General features: G+C 41.9%; 1 protein-coding gene across 7 annotated transcripts in view; it reads right to left on the reverse strand.

The window, feature by feature from the left end:
• Positions 1 to 13,688: 13,688 nt before the first annotated feature.
• LOC134345385 (uncharacterized protein DDB_G0292642-like) overlaps positions 13,689 to 26,168 on the reverse strand; it is a 402,893-nt gene continuing 390,413 nt past the window's right edge. Inside the window, exons 4-5 of one of the 7 annotated variants that reach the window (XM_063045969.1) lie at positions 19,163 to 19,274; positions 16,337 to 16,470 (exon numbers count right to left, since the gene is read on the reverse strand). In XM_063045969.1, the coding sequence (XP_062902039.1) occupies positions 16,463 to 16,470; positions 19,163 to 19,274 (120 nt within the window). In that variant the 3' untranslated portion in view covers positions 16,337 to 16,462. Of the gene's footprint in view, positions 16,471 to 16,730; positions 17,224 to 19,162; positions 19,275 to 25,650; positions 25,771 to 26,168 lie in introns of those variants that run through there. The other 6 variants (XM_063045971.1, XM_063045968.1, XM_063045970.1 and 3 more) reach the window with 6 other exon arrangements.

Raw genomic sequence — 26,168 nt, forward strand, 5'->3', positions numbered from 1 at the left:
CAGAAACCTACTGGCTGTTGATGGAGTATCAGTGTTTTTATAATTGCTCCTACTCTGCTTAATTTACTGTTTCCAACTTGTTTTGAAAACTTACTTTTAAACGGAATATTGTTTTAAGATGAGTCATGCCAAAGCTACTGAAAAAGAAGAGAACCCTCCTGTAACTTTGGAATCCCTTATGGAGACACTTCGGAAGAATAAAAATGAACTTTCGGAGGAGTTCCAGCAGAAATTCTGGCAACTCAGCGCTGAATTTAAATGAATGGATGTAAAGTTGGATGATATTCAAAAAATTTTAAGTGAAAACGATAAATGTATAAAAGAGAATGAAGACACTTTGACGATGTTGGATACAAAGGCTGATGACCTGGAAAAGGTCTGTGATAAAAAGTCAAAGGTTAATGGAACATTAAGACAAAAGATTATCAACTTAGAAAATAGAAGCAGAAGAAATAATTTACGTATTCTGGGTTTTAAAGAGTTAATAGAAGGCGGCAGAATTTTTTGCAAACAATTTTGGCTAATTTATTTCCAAATATTTAAAAATCTCCACCTAAAATAGACCGAGCTCATAGATCGCCAGTATCTAGACCTCCTCCAGGAGAACAACCCCGTTCAGTGATAATTTGTCTTCACGACTTTCAAACAAAGGAACTTTTAATTCCTGAAAGGTATGATTGAATATGAAGGCCAGTAGGATCAGAATTGTGGAGGATTTTTCACCCGAGGTGTTGAATGAACGCTTCAAGTTTTAAAAAGTTATGTCGGAGTTGTATAATAAAGGTTTTAAATCCCTCTCTTCATTACCCCGCTCACCTTAGAATCATTTTGAAAAATGGCTCTCAGAAATGGTTTCTTTCGACTCAAGAGGTGCATGATTTCTTAATTTCCGAATCAGTATCAGAAGTGTAACTATTGAATAATTCGCTACATAAATCTATGTTGCGTCTGCCTGATGGATCCTTTTTTGAGAATCAGCAGTCTAACTGTTCATTACTTTCTTTTGTGAACAATTTTTTTTACTTTTGGTATACCTTCGTATCTTTTTATTTGTATTTTTATTTCTTTCCTTAGAAAATTAAGGACAACATTAGTAAGTTTTCATTGAGTTAATACTTTCTAAATTAATATGTTCTGATTTTTCTTAGTTCTTTTTAATATTTTATACTATATTTTTTCATGATTTTTTTAAATAAGTTTAATTTTGCTCTTTTTTGTTGTGTCTTGTTGGAATGCAGTTTGGCTTGGAAATTTTTTGGAGCTCAGCCAGTAGATTGTTTAGGGAGGGTAATATTAGAATATAGAACATAGAATAGTACAGAACAGTACAGGCCCTTCAACCCACAATGTTGTGCCAACCCTTAAACCCTACCTCCCATAGAACCCCCCACCTTAAATTCCTCCATATACCTGTCTAGAAGTCTCTTAAATTTCACTAGGGTATCTGCCTCCACCACTGACTCAGGCAGCGCATTCTAAGCACCAGCCACTCTCTGAGTAAAAAACCTTCCTCTAATAACCCCCTTGAACATCCCACCCCCTATCTTAAAGCCACGTCCTCTTGTACTGAGCAGTGGTGCCCTGGGAAAGAGGCACTGGCTGTCCACTCTATCTATTCCTCTTAATATCTTGTATATCTCTATCATATCTTCTCTCATCCTCCTTCTCTCCAAAGATCTGATCATAATGCATACTCTCTAAATCAGGCAGCATCCTGGTAAATCTCCTCTGTACCCTTCTCAATGCTTCCACATCCTTCCTATAGTGAGGCGACCAGAACTAGACTCGGTACTCCAAGTGTGGCCTAACCAGAGTTTTATAGAGCTGCATCATTACCCCACAATTCTTAAAATCTATCCCTCAACTTATGAAAGCTAACACCCCAAAAGCTTTCTTAACTACCCTATCTACCTGTGAGGCAACTTTCAGAGATTTATGAACATGTACCCGCAGAACCCTCTGCTCCTCCACACTACCAAGTATCCTACCGTTGACTGCCCTTTCGTTGACTTTCTTTCTTTGGATGGGGGAGTGGGGGTGGTTCTTTTCTTTTCTATCAGCTGTTCGGTTCCCTTAGCTTCATTTGTTGCTTGGTTACTTTATCTTCAAGTTCATTGTTTGGATTTAATATACATTCCAGCAGTTTTTATTCTAAGCTCTCTTTTAAGCAATGTTTAAAATGGACCATACTATTAATTTACTTAGTTTTCATGTGAAATGATTAAACCATCCTGTGAAACGTAATAAGATATTTAATTATATTATGAAATTGAACGTCTCAATTTTTTTTACAAGAAACACATGTTCATAAATGTGATAATTTACGTCCTTTCAGCCATTAGAAAGAATTTTGGTTTCATTTCTCCTTGCAGGCTAAGGCTAGAGGAGTTTCGATTCTTATGGGCAATTCAGTTTCTTTCGTTCAACTTAATGTTGTGTCTGATACCAGTGGGAATTTTGTTATAGTGTCAGGGAAATTAGATAATAAATTAATGTTTTTTGCTAATTTGTATGCCCCAAATATAGATGATCCAGGTTTTTTGGAACACTTTTTTTTCACTTTTACCAGATTTATGTCTCTATTTTCTGGTTTTAGGAGACTTTAACTGTTGTTTAGACCCTGTTTTAGATTGCTCATCTTTTAAATGATTGATTTTTAGTAGATATGCCTGCTTTATCCAATCTTTTTAATGAAATGTGATATTGTTGATGTTTGGTGCTGTTTGCATCCAACGGATAGAGAGTACTCATTTTTTTCTCACGTTCATCATACTTATTCCAGGATTGATTTTTTTTTGTTGATAGTCAATTGGTTCCATTGGTTCAATCCTGTGAATATAAAGAAGTTGTTGCTTCAGATCATGCTCCTGTGTTTTTATCTTTAAATCTCCTGGGTGTCTCCCGAATAAAGAGATTCTGGCATTTTAATCCAACTCTGTTATCTGATAAGGATTTTTAAAATTTTTTGGAGAGACAAAGTACTCTTTTTGTTGAAGAGAATATGCGAGAAGAGACTTCTAGCCTTATTTTATGGGATGCATTTAAGGCTTATATTAAAGGACAAATTATTTATTTTTCTGCAAGTGTTAAGAAAAAAGCTAATAAGGAGAGAATTGAATTAGCCAATCAGTTGAAAGAATTAGACCAAAAATATGCTTTGGCTCCAGATCCTGCTTTACATAAAAGACGTGTTGAAATTAAAACTAAATATGATCTGCTTTTAACTTATCCAATTGAAACTCAACTTTTAAAAGATGAAAGTCTAATTTTATGTTCATGGAGATAAAAAGGACAAACTATTGGCTAACCAGTTAAAGACCTTTATAGTTAAATGCCAAATTGTAAAGCTAATGGTGATAAAATATCTGATCATTTAGAAATAAACAATACTTTTAGAGAATTCTATTCTAAACTTTATAGTTCTGATCCTCCTAAATATAATACTGTAATGAATAATTTCTTAGATCGATTAAACATTCCTGCACTTTCTGATGATAATCGAAAATTGCTGGATCAACCCATTTCTTATGAGGAAATTGCCGAGGTTGTTCACTCTTTGCATTCAGGGAAGGCTCCGGGTCCTGATGGATTTTCTGGAGAGTTTTATAAGGCCTTTTATCTCTTTGCTTATACCTCACTTATATTCAGTCCTTTCAGACTCTTTTAAATTAGGTAGGTTGCCACAATCCTTCTATGAAGCCTCTATTTCGAATATTCTTAAAAAGAATAAGGATCCAACTGAATGTTCTAATTATAGACCAATTTCCTTACTTAATGTTGATACTAAAATTTTATCTAAACTTTTGGCTCGTAGGATTGAAAATATTTTGCCATCTATTATTTCTGATGATCAGACTGGACTTAACAAAAATTGATACTCCCACTTTAATATTCATCATTTATTGAATGTTATTTATTCTCCTTCTAAAGAGATATCGGAATGAGTGATATCCTTAGATGCTGAGAAAGCCTTTGAATTGGGTTGAATTATTTGTTTAAAACTTAAGAAAAAATTAACTTTGGGGGCGATTTTATTCGGTGGATTAAATTACTTTATTTATCTCCCTCCGCTCAGGTTCTTACTAACTTTCAGAATTCTAAACCATTTTAACTTCAACGTAGAACCAGACAAAGTTGTCCTTTGAGTCCTTTGCTTTTTTATTTGGTCTTAGAACCTTTAGCTATTGCTTTCTAAGTATCTAATGATATCACTAGTATTTAAAGGAGGGGTATTACTCACAAAGTGTAGCTTTATGCTGATAACCTTTTGCTCTACATTTCTAATGTAGAGTCTTCTTTACCTTCTGTACTTTCTTTACTCTCCTGTTTCAGCCAGTTTTCAAAATATAAACTTAACTTTCATAGGAATGAACTTTTTCCTTTGAATAATTTGGTATTAGTTAATACTAACCTTCCTTTTAAAATTGTAAGAAATCAATTTACTTATTTGGGCGTAATAATTACTAGGAATTATAAATTCCTTTTCAAAGAAAAATTTTTTACACTTCTGAATTATGTTAAGACGGCAATATCAAATTGGTCACCCCTCTCTTTATCGTTGTTTGGCTGAATTAATTCCATTAAAATGAATATTTTGCCTAATTTTTTATATTTATTTCAGGCCATACCTGTGTTTATTCCTAAATCCTTTTTTGATTCTCTGGATTCTATTATATCTTCTTATATATGGAAAAATAAAATTTCTTGATTTTTTTTTACCGTGCCCATGGTCTGTTCTTTATCAAATTATGGTATTGCTTTGCACTGTTGTAACTATATGTTATAATTATGTGGTTTTTGTCAGTTTATTTAGTCTTGGTTTGTCTTGTGTTTTATTACTGGGCAGTCAGTATACGGAATCTTACGTTTTAGTTATATTAATTGAGAGGACTGTCCGGTCTGGGTTTCTTTAGAAGATAAGTTTGTTAATAAATTTTCTATCATTTCTCTTCTCAGATCCTCAATTCCTTTATCTTTAAGTAATTTCACTGATAATTTTGTAGTTAAACACAGCTTGAGGATTTGTGTAAAATTTAGAAAATATTTTGGTTTATTGAGTTTTTCACTTTCAAGTCCCATTTCTTTTAACTTTTTTTTAAACCTTCGATGACTGATGTAGTTTTTAAAGAGTGGAATAGATTGGGTATTAAATGTTTTCAGGATTTGTTTGTGGTGACAGCCTCTCTTCATTTGAACAATTGTCAGCTAAGTATAGCCTACCCAAAATCCACTTTTTTTGATATTTACAAATTAGAGGCTTTTTGCATTCTCAAGTGCATATATTTCCTAAAAGTCCAGTTAAGAATTTACTTGATACAATTTTTAATTTTAAACCCTTCCATAATGTATCTATATCTAATACTTATGGTATGTTGTTGGGAATGAGAAATATTCCTTTTGATAAAATTAAAAATCTCGGGGAACAAGATTTACAGATTCCAATTTCTGAGGATAATTGGAATGAAATTTTTAAATTGGTTAATACCTCATCGTTATGTGCCCATTATTTCCTTCTACAATTTAAAGTGTTTCATAGGGCACACATTGTCGTTGTCCGGTCCGTGAAGTGCGTGTTCACGCTCCGGTCCATGGTTCCTTCTTTCGGGGTTTCTGGTTTTCCCCAGTTTCTGTTGTGGGCACATGATTCTCGTTTTGGGGCTGAGACATAAATACCTCTGCAAACCAGGGATTCCCGGCTGGACTGTCCTGTTCCCCTCCCTGTCTTTTCCCCCCTCGCCTGACTCTCTGCCTAGATACCTCGCCTGCACCACTGTCGAGTTCAATCATCAATGCAGATATGGAACTGTCTGTCGTTCTTCGGTGTTTGTCTCTTCTTGTCCTTGCCTCCGTGGGTTAAATCAGGCCGTTCTGCCATTGTCCTGTGGGGGGATCTGCCTTGTCTTGTCCTTGCCTCTGTGGGGTAAGTCAGGCCATTCAGCTGTTGCCCTGCACGGGGATCTGTCTTGTCCGCGCCTCCGTGGGGTAAGTCAGGCCGTTCTGCCGTTGCCTGTGGGGGGACCTGTCTTGACTTGTCTTGTCTTTGCCTCTGTTGGATAAGTCCGGCCGTTCTGCCATTACCCAACAGATAGTCCTGTCCCACCTTGGTGTGGAGATGAAGTTGAGTCCCAGCTTGTCTAAGTATAAGTCCTGGCTCTATGTCTGTGTACTGTCCTGTCTTAGGTTGGTGTTGTGTTGAAGATGAGTCCCAGCTTTTCGAAGGATAAGTCCCGGCTCCATGTTGATGTACAGTTCCCAGTCTGTCTCTGAGCTCCAGCCTCCGAGTTATCAGCCTCTGCTTTCCACGACCCAAGACTCCAGCTTGCGCCTCAAGACCCCAAGCCTGTCTCCAAGCCTCCAGGCTCAAGACCCCAAGCCTGTCTCCAAGCCTCCAGCCTCAAGATCCCAAGCCTGTCTCCAAGCCTCAAGCCTCAAGACCCCAGCCTCCAGTCCTGCAGTCATGTCTTGTCCATGTCCTAGCCCAAGTCTGCGTTCTTGTCCCTGCTCCTTGTCTGTATCCTGTCATGTCCCTACTCTAGTCAAGTCCTGTTCCTTGTACCTCAGTGTCTGTGTCTTGCATTTGGATCCGTTGCCCACGCCCCCCATTGTGACACACATGACTAAAGATAAGCTCTCTCATTTTTATTTGGCTATATCTCCTTACTGTGATAGATGTAACAAAGGATAAGCTTCACTAATTCATATGTTTTGGTCTTGTCCAAGTTTTGAAAAATATTGGAAGGAAGTATTCCAAACTTTTTCGGTGCTTTTTAAAGTAAATTTTAAACCTAATCCTTTGACTGCCTTATTTAGTATTGTTGGAGGAAATGATATAATTTTGGAGTCATATGATTTGCATATTTTGGCCTTTATTTCTCTTCTTGCCAGGAGGGCACTGTTGCTGAAGTGGAAGGATGTCACTCTGCCTACTCATACTCATTGGTTACATGATGTCATGTCATGCTTAAACTTAGAGAAGATTTGCCTGTTCAATTTCTGAACCTAGACAAGATTTTTTAACATTGTGGGGATCTCTCTTGAATTATTTTCAAAATCTTTGATTTGCTATTAAGCACAGATGTTGGCTAACAATATGTTTTATTATATGATCAGGATTTTTTCCTTTTCTTTTTTTAAGCAAACAGCTGTTTTTTTCTGGTAGTGGGTTAGATTTTTTTTATATAATAACATTATCTCTTTTCAATATTATGTTTAAGTTTAATGTATACGGATATGGGGTAATGAGACTATATTTGTGATTGCAGATATATTGTAATTGATATATATATTATATATCCTACTGTACTCTGTATTCTTTTATGTAAGAAATCAATAAAATATTGAAAAAGAAAAGAAAGGAACTACAGCAACATTTTGACTGAGAGGATCAAATGTTAGACCATAAGACAAAGGAGCAGAAGCCGGCCATTCGGCCCATCAAATCTGCTCTGCCATTTTGTATTTCTTGGTTTGCTGACAAGACATAACTGGGTTGGATGAAGAATCTGAAGGAGAATGAAAAGGGGTTTCAGTGGGATAAAGGCAAACTGACTGAGGACACAGGAATGTGGCACAATACAGAAAAGTGGAGTGTGTTTAAAATGTTAAGAGATTGAATAATGTTAATGTTCAAAGGATCCCAGGGGTTCTCATTCTGAAGTCAATCAAAGCCAACATACAGGTGAAATAAGTAATTAGGAAGATAAATGTTGGAATTTATTGAGAAAAGATATAAGTACAGGAGTAAAGATAGCTTTCCACAATTGCAGTATATATAGTCCATGAGCCAGGACCCCAAATTTGGGCCACCGGTACCATCTGGGGGGAATAATTCTTATCGTGATTTTTGGCAAGGTAGATACCACTAGTGCTAGAAAGTATATGATAGCATTGCAGCGGTGGTAGCTTTCATGCCTGGAAGAAGAACCTGGTGTGGACACTTGCAAGGTAAACAGATCCAAAGTATCAGACAATCCCAAGCTGGACTGGTTTTAATATCAGCACCAGGGACCAAGAACCAATCTTACAAGATATTGTTGGGTATTTGTCAACCATCAATTCACCAGCCACAGAGTTGACCACAGTATTTGAAATCCTGAACCAATCAGAGCTACTCAGGAAGGAACTTCATCTAGGCACAATTGTGGTAGTCATGGATCAAGCACTCTATGCAAGAGCCACTGAAATGGCCTGGAAGCACAAAGGGCGCTTCTCCAACATTCTTCTCAGGATGGGGACATTCCATACCATACGTAATGCCTTAGCCATCCTAGGAAAGCGACTTTGGGATGCTGGACTAAAGGACGTATGCATAGAGGCTGGAATTGTTGCAGAGGGGTCCATCAATGGAGTCCTTGATGGTAAACACGACAATCGTGCTGTCAGTGTCCACAAGTAGATCTATGAAGCACTGATGAGACTCGCATGGGCAGAGGTCACACCATGGGTTGAGGATAATGTTCCAGAGAGGAATGGGATGATCAAATCATTCTTAGACCATGTGACCAACATGGCCAGTGATTTGAACCAACATAAGTTGAGCAATCTGCTGTGAAGTCCACTCTTAGCTGAGCTGATAACCCTGTGGACAGACTTTCTGGAACACCTCCATCACAACAATGGAGAGCGATCCGCATTCTGGATATCATACATTGACATGATAGAAAACTTAGTACTTGGGTTTCTGCGTGTTTCTCGTGAGGGGGACTGGGAGTTGCACCTCCATGCTATAAGAATCATGATGCCATGGTGCTTTGCCTATGATAAGATGAATTATGCCAGATACCTGTCCCCTTACTTTGCTCAGATGATGAACCTCCCAGAGAAGAATCCTTCTGTGTGTGAGGCCTTCAAGACAGGCCAATTCTCAGTGCAGCTGTCAAGTAACAACCCCTTTGGGCAGATACCTGTGGACCAGGCTATTGAAGCCACAGTGAAGAAAGACACACAGACTCCTGGAGGCACATCACAGTTCAGCCTGAATGCTGGAGCTATCAAGCGTTACTACATAACAGCTGAGCACCACAGAGCATTCCTGGGACAGTTAAAGGAGATGGTGTAAGGCAACAAATCAGAGCTTTGTCATGTGGAGCTACAGCGGCCAAGAATCCAGAAAGATAAGGAAGCAGTTTCAGCAGTGGTTAGCCTCATACACGAATGGGTCAACCTATTTGCAGAGAATTGGGACCTCATTAGAATCTCTACGGCAAAGGCAGCCCTCAAGGACATTGCCTCCGACCTGATGAAGGCATATGAGATTGGTGAGCAATGCTATGCAACCTTCAAAGATGAGAGACTAGAGGAAGACCCAGCAGCAAAGAAATTCCATGACCCAATGAAAACCAACAAGCTGAAAACATTCAGTGATATGTGTAAGAAGAGAGGTGAAATCAAATGGGAGGGCGATCATCTTGAAAGCAGACAGGTCTTTGTTTGGATGCATCATAGTGATGGCACAAGGGTTCAGTCTACGTATGGAGGATATCCGTTCTCATCCCCTTGGACCATTGCCCTGGGCCCTGTCCACACCAGAATGATTGCTGAGAAAGACAAATAAAGCTACTTTAGCCACAACCTTGCAAAAAAAATGTAGCAGTAGAAGAGCAACTCCCAGGAAACTCTGCTACTGGTAATGGAATGAACTTGGTCCAAAGAGTGAAAGGTGATCAAGTTCCTTTCAGAGATGTTGCCACAACAATTCGGGGTATGGCTCTGAGGGAAGGCAGTCAGAGTAGCACAGGGGTCCCAACTTTTTTTTTGCACTGCAGAGCATTTTAATATTGACAATATTCTTGCGGACCAGCCGACCGGGGGGGGGGGGGGCCGGGGTTGTGGGTTGTTCAAGTAGGGTTAAACTCACTTCAATACGTCTTTTACAGTTGGGATTGCCAACATTCTCACTCCCAAATAAGGGACAAAAGTAGTAGTCAAATCTCGGGACATTTTACTCCTGGTAAGTCTACCATAACCATGAAGCCTTGTGTGACGTGCACATGCACATACGTGCTGGTTTTTTCCCCCACAATTCGATTTTGCCTTCATCTTCCCAACTATACTGTACATACATTATTTCTACTTTATATAGGCTGTGTATTTATCACATCATTCCTGCTTTTACTATATGTTAGAGTTATTTATTTTCTGTTTTATGTGTTATTTGGTATGATTTGTTAGGTTTTTTTTTTGGGTCTGGGAACGCTCAAAAATTTTTCCCAAATAAATTAATAGTAATTGCTTCTTCACTTCATGCCATTTCGGCAAGTAAGGTTTCACAGGAACGCTCTACCTTAGCGGGGGAAATATGGAACAAACCAATTTAGCCCAATATATGGGATGTCCCAGCAAATACGGGACAGTTGGCAGCCCTAAGTTCAAGTTAAACAGTGCGTGACAGACAATGAGGAAAGGTGCAGCTGAATCATATCATTTCCTTATGGCCCGGAAGCACATGCTTTGAGGCCCGGTACCGGTCCGCGGCTCGGTGGTTGGGGACCGCTGGAGTAGCAGAAAAGATGTTGTGATCGACACATACAAGGAGAACTCTATCAAGAATAGTGAAAGATCTCTATGAGGTGAAGAGACTGGTCATGAATTGCAAGGTATCACAGGCGCACAGATGGTGAGGCAGTGGAGGAGCTTCCTGACCAAAGTCAGTAACAAAAATAGTCTCATTAGCTTCATAGTCCATGGAGGAAGGCGGAGTACAGAGCAAAGCTACAGGAGAAGATTCTGTATGCAACTGTGAATGACAAATGTTACAGAATCACATCTCAAGACAGTGAGGAGGTGTCAGCTCTTCAGTGTCAACAAGAAGAAGCAGATGGCCGCCTACTTCTCCATGCTGCCCATGCCACAAGAGAGGGATACCAATCTGTAGCGATCTGCTCAGAAGACACAGATGTCGTTATCATGTCCTTAGCATTTTGTGACCAGATTGAGGTCCCATTGTTCCAGAAGTGTGGCACTAGAACCCGTACAAGGCTTGTAGACATCAGGAAGGTTGCTGCCACTGTGGGCACAGAGGTTCATAGGGCTCTCATCGGGTTGCATGTATATACAAGATGTGACACTGTAAGCGCTTTTACAGGCAAAGGGAAGACAAGTGCCCTAAAACTTCTGACCAGCAACAGAGAAACTCAGGACACATTCTTAGAATTCAGTCAGGAATGGGACCTCTCCTCAGAAGTGATGGACAAACTGGAGGCATTTACATGTCTCCTGTGTGCCCCAAAAGCATCGACCACCAAGGTCAATGAGCTCAGGTATCACCTTTTCTGTGCCAAAAAAGGTGAAATCGAAAGTCATCAACTCCCACCATGCAAGGACTGCTTAACAAAACATGCACAGCGACCCAACTACCAGGCTGGTATATGCAGAAGATGTTTGGAGAAGGACCAACAAGTGCCAACCCCTGTTGACAGAGAATGGAAGATGGAGAGAGAAGAGGAAGATGAACAGTTGGTGGTGCACTGAATAGAAGGCCAGCCAGCACCCGATGCTGTCCTGGAACTACAGGCCTGTAACTGTCCAGAAAAATGTTCATTCCCAAGATGTATGTGTGTTGCAAATGGCCTCAGGTGTATTGACATGTGTAGACTGGCAGACTGTGAGAACCAGGCATCCACCTCATAAAGTGTGGAAAGTTCAGATGAAGATGCGGAAGATGTGGAAGACTTGGAAAATTATTATGATTATTAATAGGTTATGAAAGTATGCAAAACAAAGTATGGAAAGCAGTCTTTGATTAAATATACTCATTTTACAACCAAATGGGGCCTAGGTTATGGCCGTGTGGAACCCCACATTTGAATTATTGTACTGTAATTCTATATGCTATGACAAAAGTTTAAGATTGTTTTGATTTGATAACAATATGGAAAATATCATGACATTGATAAAACTCCATAAATCTCTCCAAATGACGTCTTTTACCTTTTGGGGGGTGGGGTAACATTTTCTGCTGTACTGATATTAATATGGAATACATACAAAAAGTGATTACTTATTTTAAGTAATAAAGCTACTACTGGTGCAATGCTATCACATATTTTCTAACTCTAGAGATGTATACCTTGCCAAAAATCATGATGAACATTATTCCCCTCAGATGGTACCAACCGACCCTGCTGGCTCATGGACTTATAAGGCCCTGTCTGGGTTTGTCGAGCTCTGGTTCCCTGTCTCCCTGGTGTCCCCCATTCACCGTGTCTGATGACTGTACATTAGATGTCACCCTACCCAATGTATCTACAACAAGAATAAGCTGTAAAGAAGAGAAGTCAAGTACAAAAATTGGCCATGTACCTCACCCGAATTTTCTCAGAGAGTTTACACGTACATCTTGAGACTGGCTAGCCAACCTTCAAACCTCTTCAGAACACTGCTGGTGTACATGTCAGATGGCCTGCAAAAGCTCTGATACAGTGACTGGAGACAGAGATGAAAGCAAGTTGATGTGGGCAGTACAGCAGAAGGCAGTGGGAATTCTGTCATTACAAATGTTAACCGTACAACTATATTGGTAGCAGGTTAACATTAGGTACACCACTGATTAAAATGTTGTAAATATTAGAAACAGCTCTTAGATATATCTTAGCAGTGATATGGGCTTTAGTAAAGTTATAACTATAAACTATCCTCTGGTACCTTTATTATCTGTTAATTGTATTATTGTAAGATGACTTCAGTGTGTAGAATTATTAAACATATGAGTAGTATACTTAAATGCATACAGTACATATTTAAAACACTGTTAAGGGCAACAATCACAGACTGATAGAGTAATTCAGCAGAGGAACAGGCTCTTTCACCCAACTCATTCTTCAAGTAATTTCTCTGGCAACAGGTTTCATACACTCACCTCCTTCTGCATGAAGAAGTTGCTCTTCAGGTGTCTGTTAGATTTTTCCCTTCTCATCTTCAGCCTATGTCTCAAGACTGTATAAACCACTGAAGGATAAGCTCTCCATCTCCTGTGATGCTGTGTTTCTCAGTGAGTTACCAACATTTTTCTGAATAGTGAATAATTCAAATTATAAAGACTCCTTGCAAGTACTTTATAATGGAGTAAACATCTGATGGATGTGAGTGGGTAACAGAGGGTTTTGGCTGCATTTTGTGATTTGAAAATTTTATTTTTGTTTCTATTTCCCTTTATTCATTTAAATATACTATGGAAGTGTACCAGATCACAGAAATGGAGGAGTTCGTGTTGAAAAACTTGATAAGATATTTTCTTACACCCTCTCAGAAATCCCATTATGATAGTAACCCCCCTGCTTGCTGGAGAAATTGTGAAAATCAAAATGCAAACGATTATCATATTTTGTGGGAATGCCCCGTTATCAAAGACTATTGGAGTGGGATACATAATGCCCTACAAGACACCTTTAAATGTGAAACACCCTTAGAGAGTAAGGCCATATATTTTGGGTATATACCTCAAGAATGGTTGAAAAGAGATAAATATTTAATGAATGTACTGCTGGTGGCTGGTAAAAAGATCCTAACCAGGAAATGGTTATCACAGGAGAGCCCTGTAGCGGTGTGCAACACACAGCGCTAAAATAACCACACATAGTCGGTGAGTTAGAGTTGTGATAAAAGAGATTTATTCAAACTTTGCGGCCTGCTTTAAAGCCTTCCCGTTCTTGCCCTCCCTGGGCGGGACTGCTGTGGGGAATGCATAATCGCAGACCCTTTCCGCGCGTGCGATTTTCCCCCTGCTGGTGAAGATGGCCTGGCGCCCATTTTTGGGGCCGGCCTCTCTGCCGGCGCGCGCCGGTTCGTGTGTGCTAGAAAGTGGGTCACCACAGCCCAACTTTAAATGTATGGATGGAAATTACAATGGATATTTACAAAATGGAGACGATAACAGCATCTGTTAATCATAAAGTGGAACAATTTTATTCATACTGAAAAAATGGTTTAACTACGTAACACCTTATAGGGCAGATTTTATTCTCACAAGTCAATGAATATGTTGCAAAAAAAAAGATCACTCCCTACTCTGTACTTACTTTTCTTCTCTCGATTGTTCTTTCTTTCCTCTCCTTTCTATAAGTGAATACCTCAGATAAATATTATGTGGAGATTTGTGACAAATATGATTATATGATATACATGTACAGATTCTGAAATACATCTTGTGGAAATGTTTGTTTGATGATGAAATTCAATAAAAAATAAATTACAACAAAAATATACTTGTGCCAAATTGCTTTTTGTACAATTCTGCCCAACATAAATTTTATTTTATAAATGATCATAAAATAGTTGAATATATGTTAATAATATTTCAACTCAAGATAACACGCTACTTAATGCAGCAGCCTATTTTTGGATATTTGAATATTGATGCACTTTACATGTTAATACTTTTAAACTTAATAAAGCAAGAAGGTAGAATAACTCTATGTCTGGGAAGTACTCAGTAGATTGAGAATTGGCTTGCCCACAGAAGGTAAAGGGTGGTTATAGATGTTTCGTAATCAGCATGGAGGTCAATGACCAGTGGTGTTCTGCAGGGATCGGTTCTGGGACCCCTCCTCTTTGTGATTTTTTAAATGGCCTGGATGAGGAAGTAGAAGGGTGGGTAGAAGTTTGCTGATGATACAAAATTTCGGGGCATTGTGGATAGTCTGGAAGGCTGTCAGAGATTCCAGTGGGACATCGACAGGATGCAGAACTGGGCTGGGAAGTGGCGGATGGATTTCAGCCCAGCTAAGTGTGAAGTACTTCATTTTGGTAGGTCAAGTTTGAAGACAGAATACAATTTTAATGGTACAGTAATACTCTTGGCCATGTGGGGGATATGCGAGATCGTGGGGTCCGTGTTAAGAGGACAGTCAAACTGCAGCACACGTTTACAGTGTTGTTAAGAAAGCGTATGGTGTGATGGCCTTCATCAACTGTGGGACTGAGTTCAAGAGCAGTGACATAATGTTAAAGCTATATAAGATCTTAGTTAGACCCCACTTAGAGTATTGTGTTCAGTTCTGGTCACCTCACTACAGGAATGATGTGGATACTATAGAGACAGTGCAGAGGAGATTTGCAAGGATTAGAGAGCATGCCTTATGAAAATAGGTTGAGTGAACTTGGTGTATTCTCCTTGAAGTGACGGAGAATGAAAAGTGATCTGATAAGGTGATGAGAGGCATTGACCGTGTGAATACCCAGAGGTTTTTTCACAGGGCTGAGCAATCTAACACGAGGGGGCATAGTTTTAAGGTGCTTGGATGTAGGAACAAGGAACATGCCAGAGGTACGTTGTGGGTGTGTGGAATGCACTGCTGGCGATGGTGGTAGAGGCCGACACAATAGTGTCTTTTAAAAGACTCTTAGGAGGGAGCATGCAGCTCAGAAAAATAGAGGGCTATGCGGCAGGGAAATTCTAGGCAGTTTCTTGAGTAGGTTACATGGTTGGCACAACATAGTGGGCCAACGGGTCTGTAATGTGCTGTAGATTTCTATGTTCTATGTACCTGCAGAAGAACACAGTAAATACAAACAAAATCAGTAATGCTTTCCTCACATTATACACAGAATGTTGCAGAAAAATGAAGAAACATGAATATCGTGAATTTACGCTGTATATGCACATAATGAATTAGTCCACTTTAAATCAGAGCTGCATGTTTTATGGAAGATGAAATGACAATTATTTACGCTACTTGTGGATTCTCAGATCACATCACCATTGGAACAATGAATGAAACAATCCCTCACAAGAGAACAAAGGGTCAGGCAAATTACATAATACGCTCTAACAATGTTTAACTGACTGTTCTGCGTTTTTTGTACCTTCAGCATTCTCTGATCTGGATTGTTTTGTCATAGAATTATACAACTCTTGTCCTTGGGATGGCTATTAGAATTTAAAGAGGAATTTAAAGTTGGACTCTGAACAGGATTTTGAATGGGATTTTGAATATGATTTAGAAAAAAATTTAGAGTGGGATTTTGAGTGGGATTTGGACTGCCAAATGAATTGGAATCTGAAGTGAGATTGGAGGTCTGATCTTGAGTATGATTCCACAGAGGAATACTTGTTTGCCTTGGGGCTACAGGTATAGCACAATGAAGAGAATACTCAGATGATTTACTGCAAATTGCCTTTGTGTTAAGGCAGGCAAAGCAAAATTCCACATGGCATCTGATGCACACGACATATTTGCACATATCTTTATGTTCTATCAGCAACCCACAAGTGGGACAAGCACGGATTATAGGACAATTTTGAATATTGCTGTCAGGTAAAGTTTTTGTGTCACAATTCTTCAAGGTTTCCAGCTGGACATTAATGCATTCTTCATTATCACATTTATCCGAGCGTGGACCTGGGCCTTTCCACTTCTTCATACACTGCCAGCAAAATTCAAAAGGGATTCCATCGTTGGCCGTGCAGATTGAACAAGTCACTGATATGTTCGTCTCATCTTTCCGTTCCACATAACTCCCACACCTAGGACACTAAACAAAGACAGATGATGAAATTAGTAATTAAGGACATACACTTCTGATAATCCACTGTATATAATAATGTAATCTTAGCTTTTAAATGTGCTTCTTCAAAATTAATGTTATGGCATCTCCTGTATTGATAATTTTTGATGTTCCACACAAATTAAAAGTTTGCGAAGTGAAATCATTATCACAGTAACAATCTTGAGATCCCCGAACCCCCCCCCCCACCCACCCCAGAAGTGCTATACCTAAACAGTTGGCTAAGTACTAAATATATTGAGAGATTTCTGGAGTGATATTCATCTGATGATTAATTCCTTGGTGTTACGTGGTCGGCAACGATGAACATAGAATTCAGTCAGGTTTTATAAACAAACATAAACATTTATTAAACTCTGCTCAACACTAGTGAAAGGTAAACAAACAACTAACTTAACCGGAAGTTAAATGCTATACAGCAATTTCACAAAGAGCCAAACTCTGGAACAGTTCTTAAAGTGGTAAATTCCAATACGGTCTTAAAGTGGTAAGTTCGAAAGTCCAAGTGATTTATACAGTCAGTAAGGAGAGACTTCCCTGAAAACTGATTGCTTCGAAGACGTGACATTACTGCTGACCCCAGCTGCGAGATGCCTTGTCCAAAGAATTCATGATAGAAGAAATAAAACAGCTCAAAGGAACGGATCTTTTCCTGGAGGGTGAACACTGCACAGATTTTCCTGATCTTGCACGGGTTATCTCAGATGCAGGCCACTATTCCTGAACGAAGATGCAATATGGTCAACCCTTTATAAAACCGCCGAATAACACCAACTTTACTCATTCCTTCAGGTTCCTGTACTCTACTAAGGTCTTCACTCTCCAATACTAGACTGTAAAGGTAAATCAAAGGTGCAACAAACAAAAACTGGCAGCAATTGGCAAAACTGCTGGCACCACGTTTTTGTTCCTTACAATAGAATGTATAAACTCCACTTTAAAACGAAACTGCATCATGAGACGAATATGCAGCATAAAAAAGTAACTAACAAATTAACTGACAAATTAACTGCTTGACATCAAGGGTATCCTCTTTGTATACCTGTTGGGAACATGCCATCATGTGACCTCACACCGGCGGGAAAATTACATCATGTGACCTCACCCTGGTGGGAAAATTACACCTCCCCACCATCACAAGACCATTACATAATACTCACAAGATACTCAATTACATCATGGTCATAAGGCAATCACAAGATACCCACGAGGTATGTAACACTTGGTCATATGGGTTTATACCACAATCACTGAGTAAGACTGTGTTTCCCTTTACATTGCTTTACAGCGGAATCACATCTTTGAGTCACAGAGTCATTGATTGATACAGCACATAAACTGGCCCTTTGGTCCAACTGCTCCGTGCAAACCAATCCATCTGTCTGAACTGATCGCATTTCAGAATCAGAATCAGAATCAGGTTTAATATCATTGGCGTGTGTAGCGAAATTTGTAGTCTTTGCAGCAACAGTAAATGCAATAAATAAGTACAGAGAGGAAACCATGAATTACAATAAATATATATGTTAAATAGTTAAACTAAGTAAGAAGTGTAAAAATGAAAATAAAAAGTAGTGAGGGAGAGCTCATTGTCCATTCAGAAATCTGATGGCAGAGGGGAAGAAGCTGATCCTGAATCATTGTGTTGTTTTCCCTCAGGCTCCTGTATCTCCCTGATGGAAGCAATGAGATAGGGGCATGTTCTGGGTGATGAAAGTCCGTCATGACAGATGCCACCTTTTTAAGGCATCGTTCCTTTAAGATGGCCTGGATGCCACAGAGGCTAGTGCTCATGGTGAAGTTAAGTTCACAACTTTGTGCAGTTTCTTTCAATCCTGTGTAGTAGCATCCCCACCCCACTCCCCCACTCCCCCACCCCCGCACCAGAGAGTGATACCCATTTGCTTGAGTTTGGCCCAAAGCTCTCTAAATCTTTCCTGTTCTTGGTTCATCGTCTTTGCTGATCTCCACAATATAAAGTAGGGAATGGTGTAAAGTAAGGAGAGTCTGCTGCCGTGGCTCAGAAGGGAATGCAGGAGAAGAGGACTGCAGTATTGATAGGGGATTCCATGGTTAGATGAGTAGACACAAGATTCTGTGGACACGATAGAGACACCCAAATGGTATGTGCCCCAGGTGGTGCCAGGGTCAGGACCATTTCAGATGGGGTCCATGGCATTCTAAAGGGGGAGGGGAAGCCATCATGATATAGATTGGCACCAATGACATAGATAGGAAAAGGGAGGAGGTCCTGAAGAGAGATTTTAGGGAGCTAAGTAGAAAGCTGAAAAGCAGGACCTCCAGGGTTGTAATCTATTATTGCTGCCTGTGCCATGGGCTAGTGAGGGTAATATGCAAATCATTGAAGATATGCAATATCTTCATTCTACCGACAATTTCCACTGAAAAGTTTATGGATCCTGTATCTTCCCTAACCTGATGCAAGATCAGAGAACTGTTCTTCTCATCTACATACTATGAATTCCACAAGCTCCTTCTGAAAGAATCCATGCAGAATTCTTTGTTAGAACATGACTGAGGAACTGACATTCTGGGACTTGCACATTCATGAGCACCAATAAAAAATGCTGACAATTCTGTATAGAACTATTGGTGAGAATCATGTTGCAGAATTAACAGTCCAGAAGTGAACCAATACCTGGGTGTGTATGATCCAGATATAAAGCTTCAAGACAAGAGATTCTGCAGATGCTGGAATTCCAGAGCAACACACACAAAATGCTGGAGGAACTCAGCAGGTCAGGCTGCATCTATAGAAAAGAATGAACAGTTGACGTTTCGGTCGAGATTCTTCAGGACTGGAAAAGAAGTGGAAGATGTCAGAATAAAAACATGGGGGAAGGGAAGAAGGACTAGCTGAAAGGTGACAGGTGAAGCCAGGTGGGTGGCAAAGGTAAAGGGCTAGAGAGGGGATGTGGTAGGATAGGAGAGTGGATCATGAGAGAAGGGGAAGTAGGAGTGAGCACCAGGAGGAGATGATAGGCAGGTGAGGAGAAGAGGTCAGAGGCCGAAGTGGGAAATAGAAGAAGAGGAGAGTTTGTCAGCTTTGGGCCGGTATTCATTGGAATTTAGAAGTACACAGGAGGATCTCATTGAAACGTTCCGAATGTTAAAAAGACTAGATAGGGTGGACATGGAGAGGATGTTTCCTGTAGTGGGGGTGTCCAGAACTAGAGGACACAGCCTCAAAATTGAGGGGCGACCCTTTAGAACAGAGGTAAGGAGGATTTTTCTCAGCCAAAGAATAGTAAATCTGTGGGATGCTCTGCCACAGACTGCAGTGGAGGTCAAGTCCATGTGTATATTTAGGGCGGAATTTGATCATTTCCTGAACAGTGAGGGGAACAAAGGATATGGTAAGAAGCCAGATATATGGGGTTGAGTGGGATCCAGGATCAGTGATGATTGGATGGAGGAGCAGACTTAATGGGATGAAACGGCAAATTCTGCTCCTATGTCTTATGGTCTAAGAGGGAAAGGTGAGGGAAAAGATTTACCAGAAGGAGAAATTGATGTTCATGTCATCAGGTTGGAGGCTACCCAGATAGAACATGAGTTGTTTCTCTTCCACCCTGAGTGTAGCCTCATCATGACAAAAGAGGAGTCCATCGACCAACATGTCAGAACAGGAATGGGGATAGGAATTAAAGTGTTTTGCCAAAGGGAAATTCTGTTTTTGGCGGTGTAGCAGAGGTGCACAACAAAGTTGTCCCACAATTTCCATTAGGTCTCATCAATGTAGAGAAGGCCACATTGGGATTGCTGAGTGGAATAGATGACGCCAATACATTCGCAGGTGAAGTGTTGTCTCACCTAGTAGGACTGCTTGGGTCCTTGAATGATGTTAAGGGAGTAGGTGAATAAGGAGGAGGCTGTGTCGCATTTTTATCGTATGCCAGGAAGGAGATCAGAGGGGAGGGATGAATGGACTCGAATCATAGAGGAAGCATCCCCTATAGAACGCAGAGAGTGGGGGTGTAGGTAAAGATGTGTTGGGATGGTGGAAATTGTGGAGAATAATAGGTGAAGCCAAGAGGAATTCTACCCCGTTAAGCCGTGGGTGTCCGGAAATGGAGGAGATGCAGGTGAGGGCAGCATCAATGGTGGAGGAAGGGAAACACAGCTCTTTGAAGAAGGAGGACATCTCTGATGTCTTGGAAAGGAAAGCCTCATCCTGGAACAAATATAGTGGAAATGAAGAAACTGAGAAAAGAGACGAAGCATTTTTACAGGAGACGGGGTGAGAAGAGTTATAGTCAAGATAGCTGTGGAAATTGGTTCTATTAAAGTTGTGATGAGATGGTTTGTATTCAGGGATGGAGAAAGGAAGATTGAGAAAAGAGAGAGGTGTCAGAAATGGACCAAGTATATTGAAGAGCAGTTTGGAAGTTGGAGGAAAAATTGATGAAATTGATGATCTCATCAAGGGTGTACAAGGAGCACCAATGCAGTCATCAAAGTATCACAGGAAGAGAAGTGGAACATATTATGTAGCCATTGAAAAGGCAGGCACAGCTAGGACCCATAGCTAACACTTGAGTTTGGAGAGATTTGGAGGAGCCAAATGAGAAATTGTTGAGGGTGAGGACAGTTCTGCCAGGAGGGTGGTAGTGAAGGGGAACTGGTTAGGTTTTTTTTGCAGAAAGATTTAAGGCCTTCTTGATGGGGGATAGAGGATATCGATGCCCATGGTGAAAATGAGGTGGTTGGGGCCAGGGAATTGAAAGTTGTTGAAGACATCAAGATCATGTGAAGTGTAGCGGACGTATGTGGGATGGGACTGAACCAAGTGGGTAGAATGGAGTCGAGGTATGTGGACATGAGTTCTCTTGGACAGAAGCAGGCAGGGTCAACAGGTCTACTTGTACACTCAGGTTTGTGGATTTTGGGTAGGAGCTAGAAATATGCAGTGCAGGGTAAGGGAGTGATGAGTTCACTGGCAGTGGATAGGAGATCTCCAGAGCTGATGACGTTAGTGATGATGCTGGAGACAATTTTTTGATGGTTGAGAGTTGGGGTCAGTCCGCCACACTACAACAGTATCCCTTTCTCTGGGCGTTTGATGGGAAAGTCCTCCTTCTCCAACCCTTTACCTTTCCCAGCCATCTCAGTTCATCTATCACCTTCTAGCTGGACTTCCTTCCCCTTCCTCCACATTTTTATTCTGGTGTCTTCTCCCTTCCTTTCCAATCCTGAAGGTGGGTCTCAACCGAAACACCGATTGTTTTATCATTTCCACATATAAAGTTTGTCAGTTTATTTCATGTCAGCCCCTCAGTGTATCTTCATTTCTTCATGTACTCATCCACCTTCCACACCTTCTTTGGAATTGATCTCAGTTACTATGTATTTTTCTTTAGTTTCTCCTGAATTTCCAATGATATTCCTTCTTGAAAGCTTTGTATTCAGATATCCAAAATTGTATTCCTCCACAAGTGAAAATTTCTTCTCTACATTGATCATATCAAATCTCCTTATAATTTTAAATCCTTTGATCAGGTAATCCCTCGGTTCTCTTTTGCAGCAAAAGTGGTCAGTTAACCTATGCATTGTTAGAGTCTCTGGGAAACCCTTGTGAGAACCCCAGCTTATTACTTTAAAAATTCTGTTAAATAGTGGCTCCTTTTTAAAACATTCCCTGTCAACCTCCCTGAATATTATCTCATTTCTTCAGACACTCACATTATTCCAAGCTCCGAGCTTTCTCAAATCCAGTAATGACCCCTATGTCATGGACCCGACCATTAATTCCCCATTTTCTCCTAATTCCCTTTGTTTGTGCCACGGTTCCAACCATTAATTCCGCATTTTCTCCTAATTTCCTTTGATGGCGGCACACCTAGTTTTCATCAAGACCTGCAGCATAAGAACCCTGGCTTTGCACCCACTAGTTGCCAGATCATTGGTTTTGTCAATGTGATAATTAACGTTTCCCGGCTGCATAGGATTGTGTTTTCTACGTTTTGCTTCAGTTCCGAGGTTTACCTGTGAAACTCAGTCTCTCCGTGTCAAGATAAGTTTTCTATGTTTTACTTCAGCACCGAGGTTCACCTGTGTAACTCCGTCTCTCCGTGCTAAGAAAGGTTTTGTCTGCTGCTTTCCTTTCTACACTCCATGTCAAGATAGTTCTGCCCGCCTTCTGCTTTCCTGCTCACCCTCCTGTTCGCCGTTCAACGCTCACGCCCTCGTCTGCATCCTAACTGAATCTCCCTGCCTCTGTCCTGCGCTTGGGTTCGCCTTATTTCTTGCAACAGAACCATCTGGCCACCATGGACCCAGCGGACACGAATACCCTTCAACAAGCTCTCGCCAGCCAGGGTTCCCTACCGGGACAGCATGACCAACTCCACCGGGAGGTCATGGAGAACCTCCATTCCCTGTCTGCTCACATCACGCAGATCGGTGACCAGTTAGACCGTGTATCCACTCATTTTTCTCAACCCACTCCTGGAACTCTGTCTAACCAGCCCAGCCAGCCTGTAGTGGCAACCCCTTAGGTGTCAGCAACACTCCCGCCAAGACAGCCTCATGTACCTGAACCAGAGCACTACGCTGGAGATTTGGAGAAGTGCCGGGCCTTCCTTCTTCAGTGCTCCTTGGTGTTCAAACAGCAGTCGTCCACGTACTCCACGGATAAGTCAAAGATTGCTTATATCATGCAGTTGTTGCGGGGAAGTGCATTAGCGTGGGCCACAGGTGTTTGGGATAATCAACCGGAGATCTGCTCTTCCTTCACCACCTTTATCACGGAAATTAGAAATTTCTTTGACCACAAATTTCTTTGTGGTGAAGATGCCGCCAAGCGTCGACTCACTCTCCACCAGGGCTCACGCAGTGTTACCAAATATCCGTGAAGTTCCGGACATTAGTGGCCGACTCGGGGTGGAACGATGAGGCACTCCAAGGGGTATTTCGGAATGTTCTTAGCGACATGATGAAAGACGAGTTAGCGGCAAGAGACGACACCGACAGCCTGGATCCCTGATCTCCTTAGCCACCACATTGGACAATCGTCTCTGAGAACGCCATAGAGGAAGAACTGGTCATCCACCAACTTGGGCCACTCCTCGGCACTCATTACCGCCTCCCGCCAGAACAAGCCTCTCTCCTCCACCTGCTCCCAGAGTAGCTCCCAGCCCGGCCATTTCCACCACCCCAGGAGAGCAGCCCATGCAGCTGGGACGGAATCGCCTTTCCCCCACAGGGCGACTCCGGAGATTGAGAGCGGGTGAAGGTCTATTTTACAGCCAGTCTGGCCATTTCGCGCTACCTGTCCCCTTCGGCCAAAAGGGAAGGCTCACCAGTAGCAGGGGGGACCCTGGTGAGCCAGACAACATTCCCTTCCATCCCCCGACCCCAGAAGTAGCTTCAAGCTACTTTGGGTTACAACCAACAGTCTTTGCCTCTGTTAGCGCTAGTGGACTCCGGCACTGAGGGAAACGTCTTGGATGAAAACTTAGCCTTCCAGGCTGGAATTCCTCGTGAGCCACTGTGTGCACCCCTGGAAGCCTGGGCACTGGACAGTAGACTACTGGCCCAAGTCACACACTGCAAAGAACCCCTACCTCTTCTTCTCTCCGGAAACCATTGGGAACAGGTATGATTCAATTTAATATCCTCTCCTCAAGCCCCTGTAGTTCTTGGCTATCTCTGGTTAAGCCATCATAACCCCCACAGCGACTGGCCCACTGGGAAGATAGTCAGCTGGAGTTCGCTCTGCCATTCCACTTGCCCGCAATCAGCCCCTTCTCCAGTGGAGGTCACCGTGACCTTGTCCACCTCTGAACCCACTGACTTATCCAAGGTTCCAGTAGAGTATCATGTCTGGGAGAAGTGTTTAACAAGCTACGGGCTCTTTCCCTGCTTCCATATCGCCCTTACGATTGCACAATTGATCATCTCCCCAGAACCTCACTACCCACCGGTTGGCAGTACAACCTGTCCCGACCAGAAAGGGAAGCAATGGAGGCTTACGTAAATGACTCTCTCACGGCTGGCATTATCCGACCCTCATCTTCCCCTGTAGGTGCAGGTTTCTTCTTTGTGGGGAAGAAAGACGGCTCACTGTGCCCCTGCATTGACTATCGGGGCCTGAACAGCATCACCATAAAGAACTGCCCCTTATCAACTCTGTTTTTGAGCCCCTTCACGGAGCCACAATTTTCTGTAAGTTGGACTTGCGAAATGCCTATCACCTGGTCAGGCTAAGGGGCTAAGGGAGGGAGATGAATGGAAAACAGCTTTTAACACCCCCCCCCTCGGTCACATCGAATATCTGGTCATGCCATTCGGTCTCACTGATGCCCCCTGCGTCTTCCAAGCCCTGGTAAACGATGTCCTTAGGGACCTTATTAACCATTTCATTTTCATTTATTTGGATGACATCCTAATCTTCTCGTGCAGTCTTCAGGAACACACCCACCATGTCCATCAGGTTCTTCAGAGGTTTTTGGAGAACAAGCCCTTCGTTAGGGCAGAGAAGTGCGAGTTCCATGCCTGTTCTGTCAGTTTCCTGAGGTACGTCATTGAGAGCGGGCAGGCGAGGGCGGATCCTGAAAAGATCCGGGCGGTGGAAGAGTGGCCAAAACCCACGACGCTCAAACAACTCCAGCAATTTCTGGGGTTCGCAAACTCCTACCGTCGCTTCATCAGGGATTACAGCCGGGTGGCAGCGCCCCTTATTCGACTCACGTCTCCTGTGACCCCTTTTCACTGGACTCCCGAAGCAGACTCAGCCTTCTCGGAGCTGAAGAGATGTTTCACTTCCGCTCCTATCCTGGTCCAACCTGACCCCTCTCGCCAATTAATTGTGGAAGTTGACGCCTTCAACTCTGGGATGGGAGCGATTGTCTCCCAATGCTCCATCCCAAACCAAAATCTCCATCCCTGTGTCTTCTTCTCTCGCCGTCTATCCCCCACCGAAGGGAACTACAACATTGGGAACCAGGAGTTGCTGGCTGTCAAACTCGCCTAGGAGGAGTGGAGGTACTCACTGGAGGGAGCTGAACATCCATTCATCGTCTAGACAGACCATAAGAACCTGGCATATGTCAAAACTGCTAAATACCTGAAGTCCTGCCAAGCCTGCTGGGCATTATTTTATGGCCGTTTCAGATTCACACTCACCTGTTGTCCTGGTTCCAAGAACAGGAAGCCAGATGCTCTCTCCAGTTAATATGTCTCCAAGGAGGACCTTCCCAACCCCGGGAACATCCTTCCATCATCCTGAGTTGTGGCTGCCCTCACCTGGGAGATCGAATCCATAATCAAAGAGGCCCAACGGACTCAACCAGACTCAGGCAATGGACCCCCCCAATCGCTTCTTCGTGCCTGACTCTGTTCTGTCTCAGGTTCTCCAGTGGGGGTACACTTACCGTTTTGTCTGCCATCCTGGAATCGATCGAACTCTGTCCCTTCTGAAGCAACATTTCTGGTGGCTTTCCATGGATGCTAACACTCGCTCTTTTGTCTCTGCCTGTTCTGTATGTGCCTGCAGAAAAGCCTCCCATCGATCACCTGCTGGGTTGCTTCATCCCCTACCTGTCCCTAGCCGTCCTTGGTCCCACATTGCTCTGGATTTTGTGACTGGACTACCCCCTTCACATGGTAACACTGCTGTACTCACCGTGGTGGACTGTTTCTCC

Source organism: Mobula hypostoma, chromosome 4 (assembly GCF_963921235.1).
Source record: "Mobula hypostoma chromosome 4, sMobHyp1.1, whole genome shotgun sequence".
In the NCBI taxonomy this organism is placed as follows: domain Eukaryota; kingdom Metazoa; phylum Chordata; class Chondrichthyes; order Myliobatiformes; family Myliobatidae; genus Mobula; species Mobula hypostoma.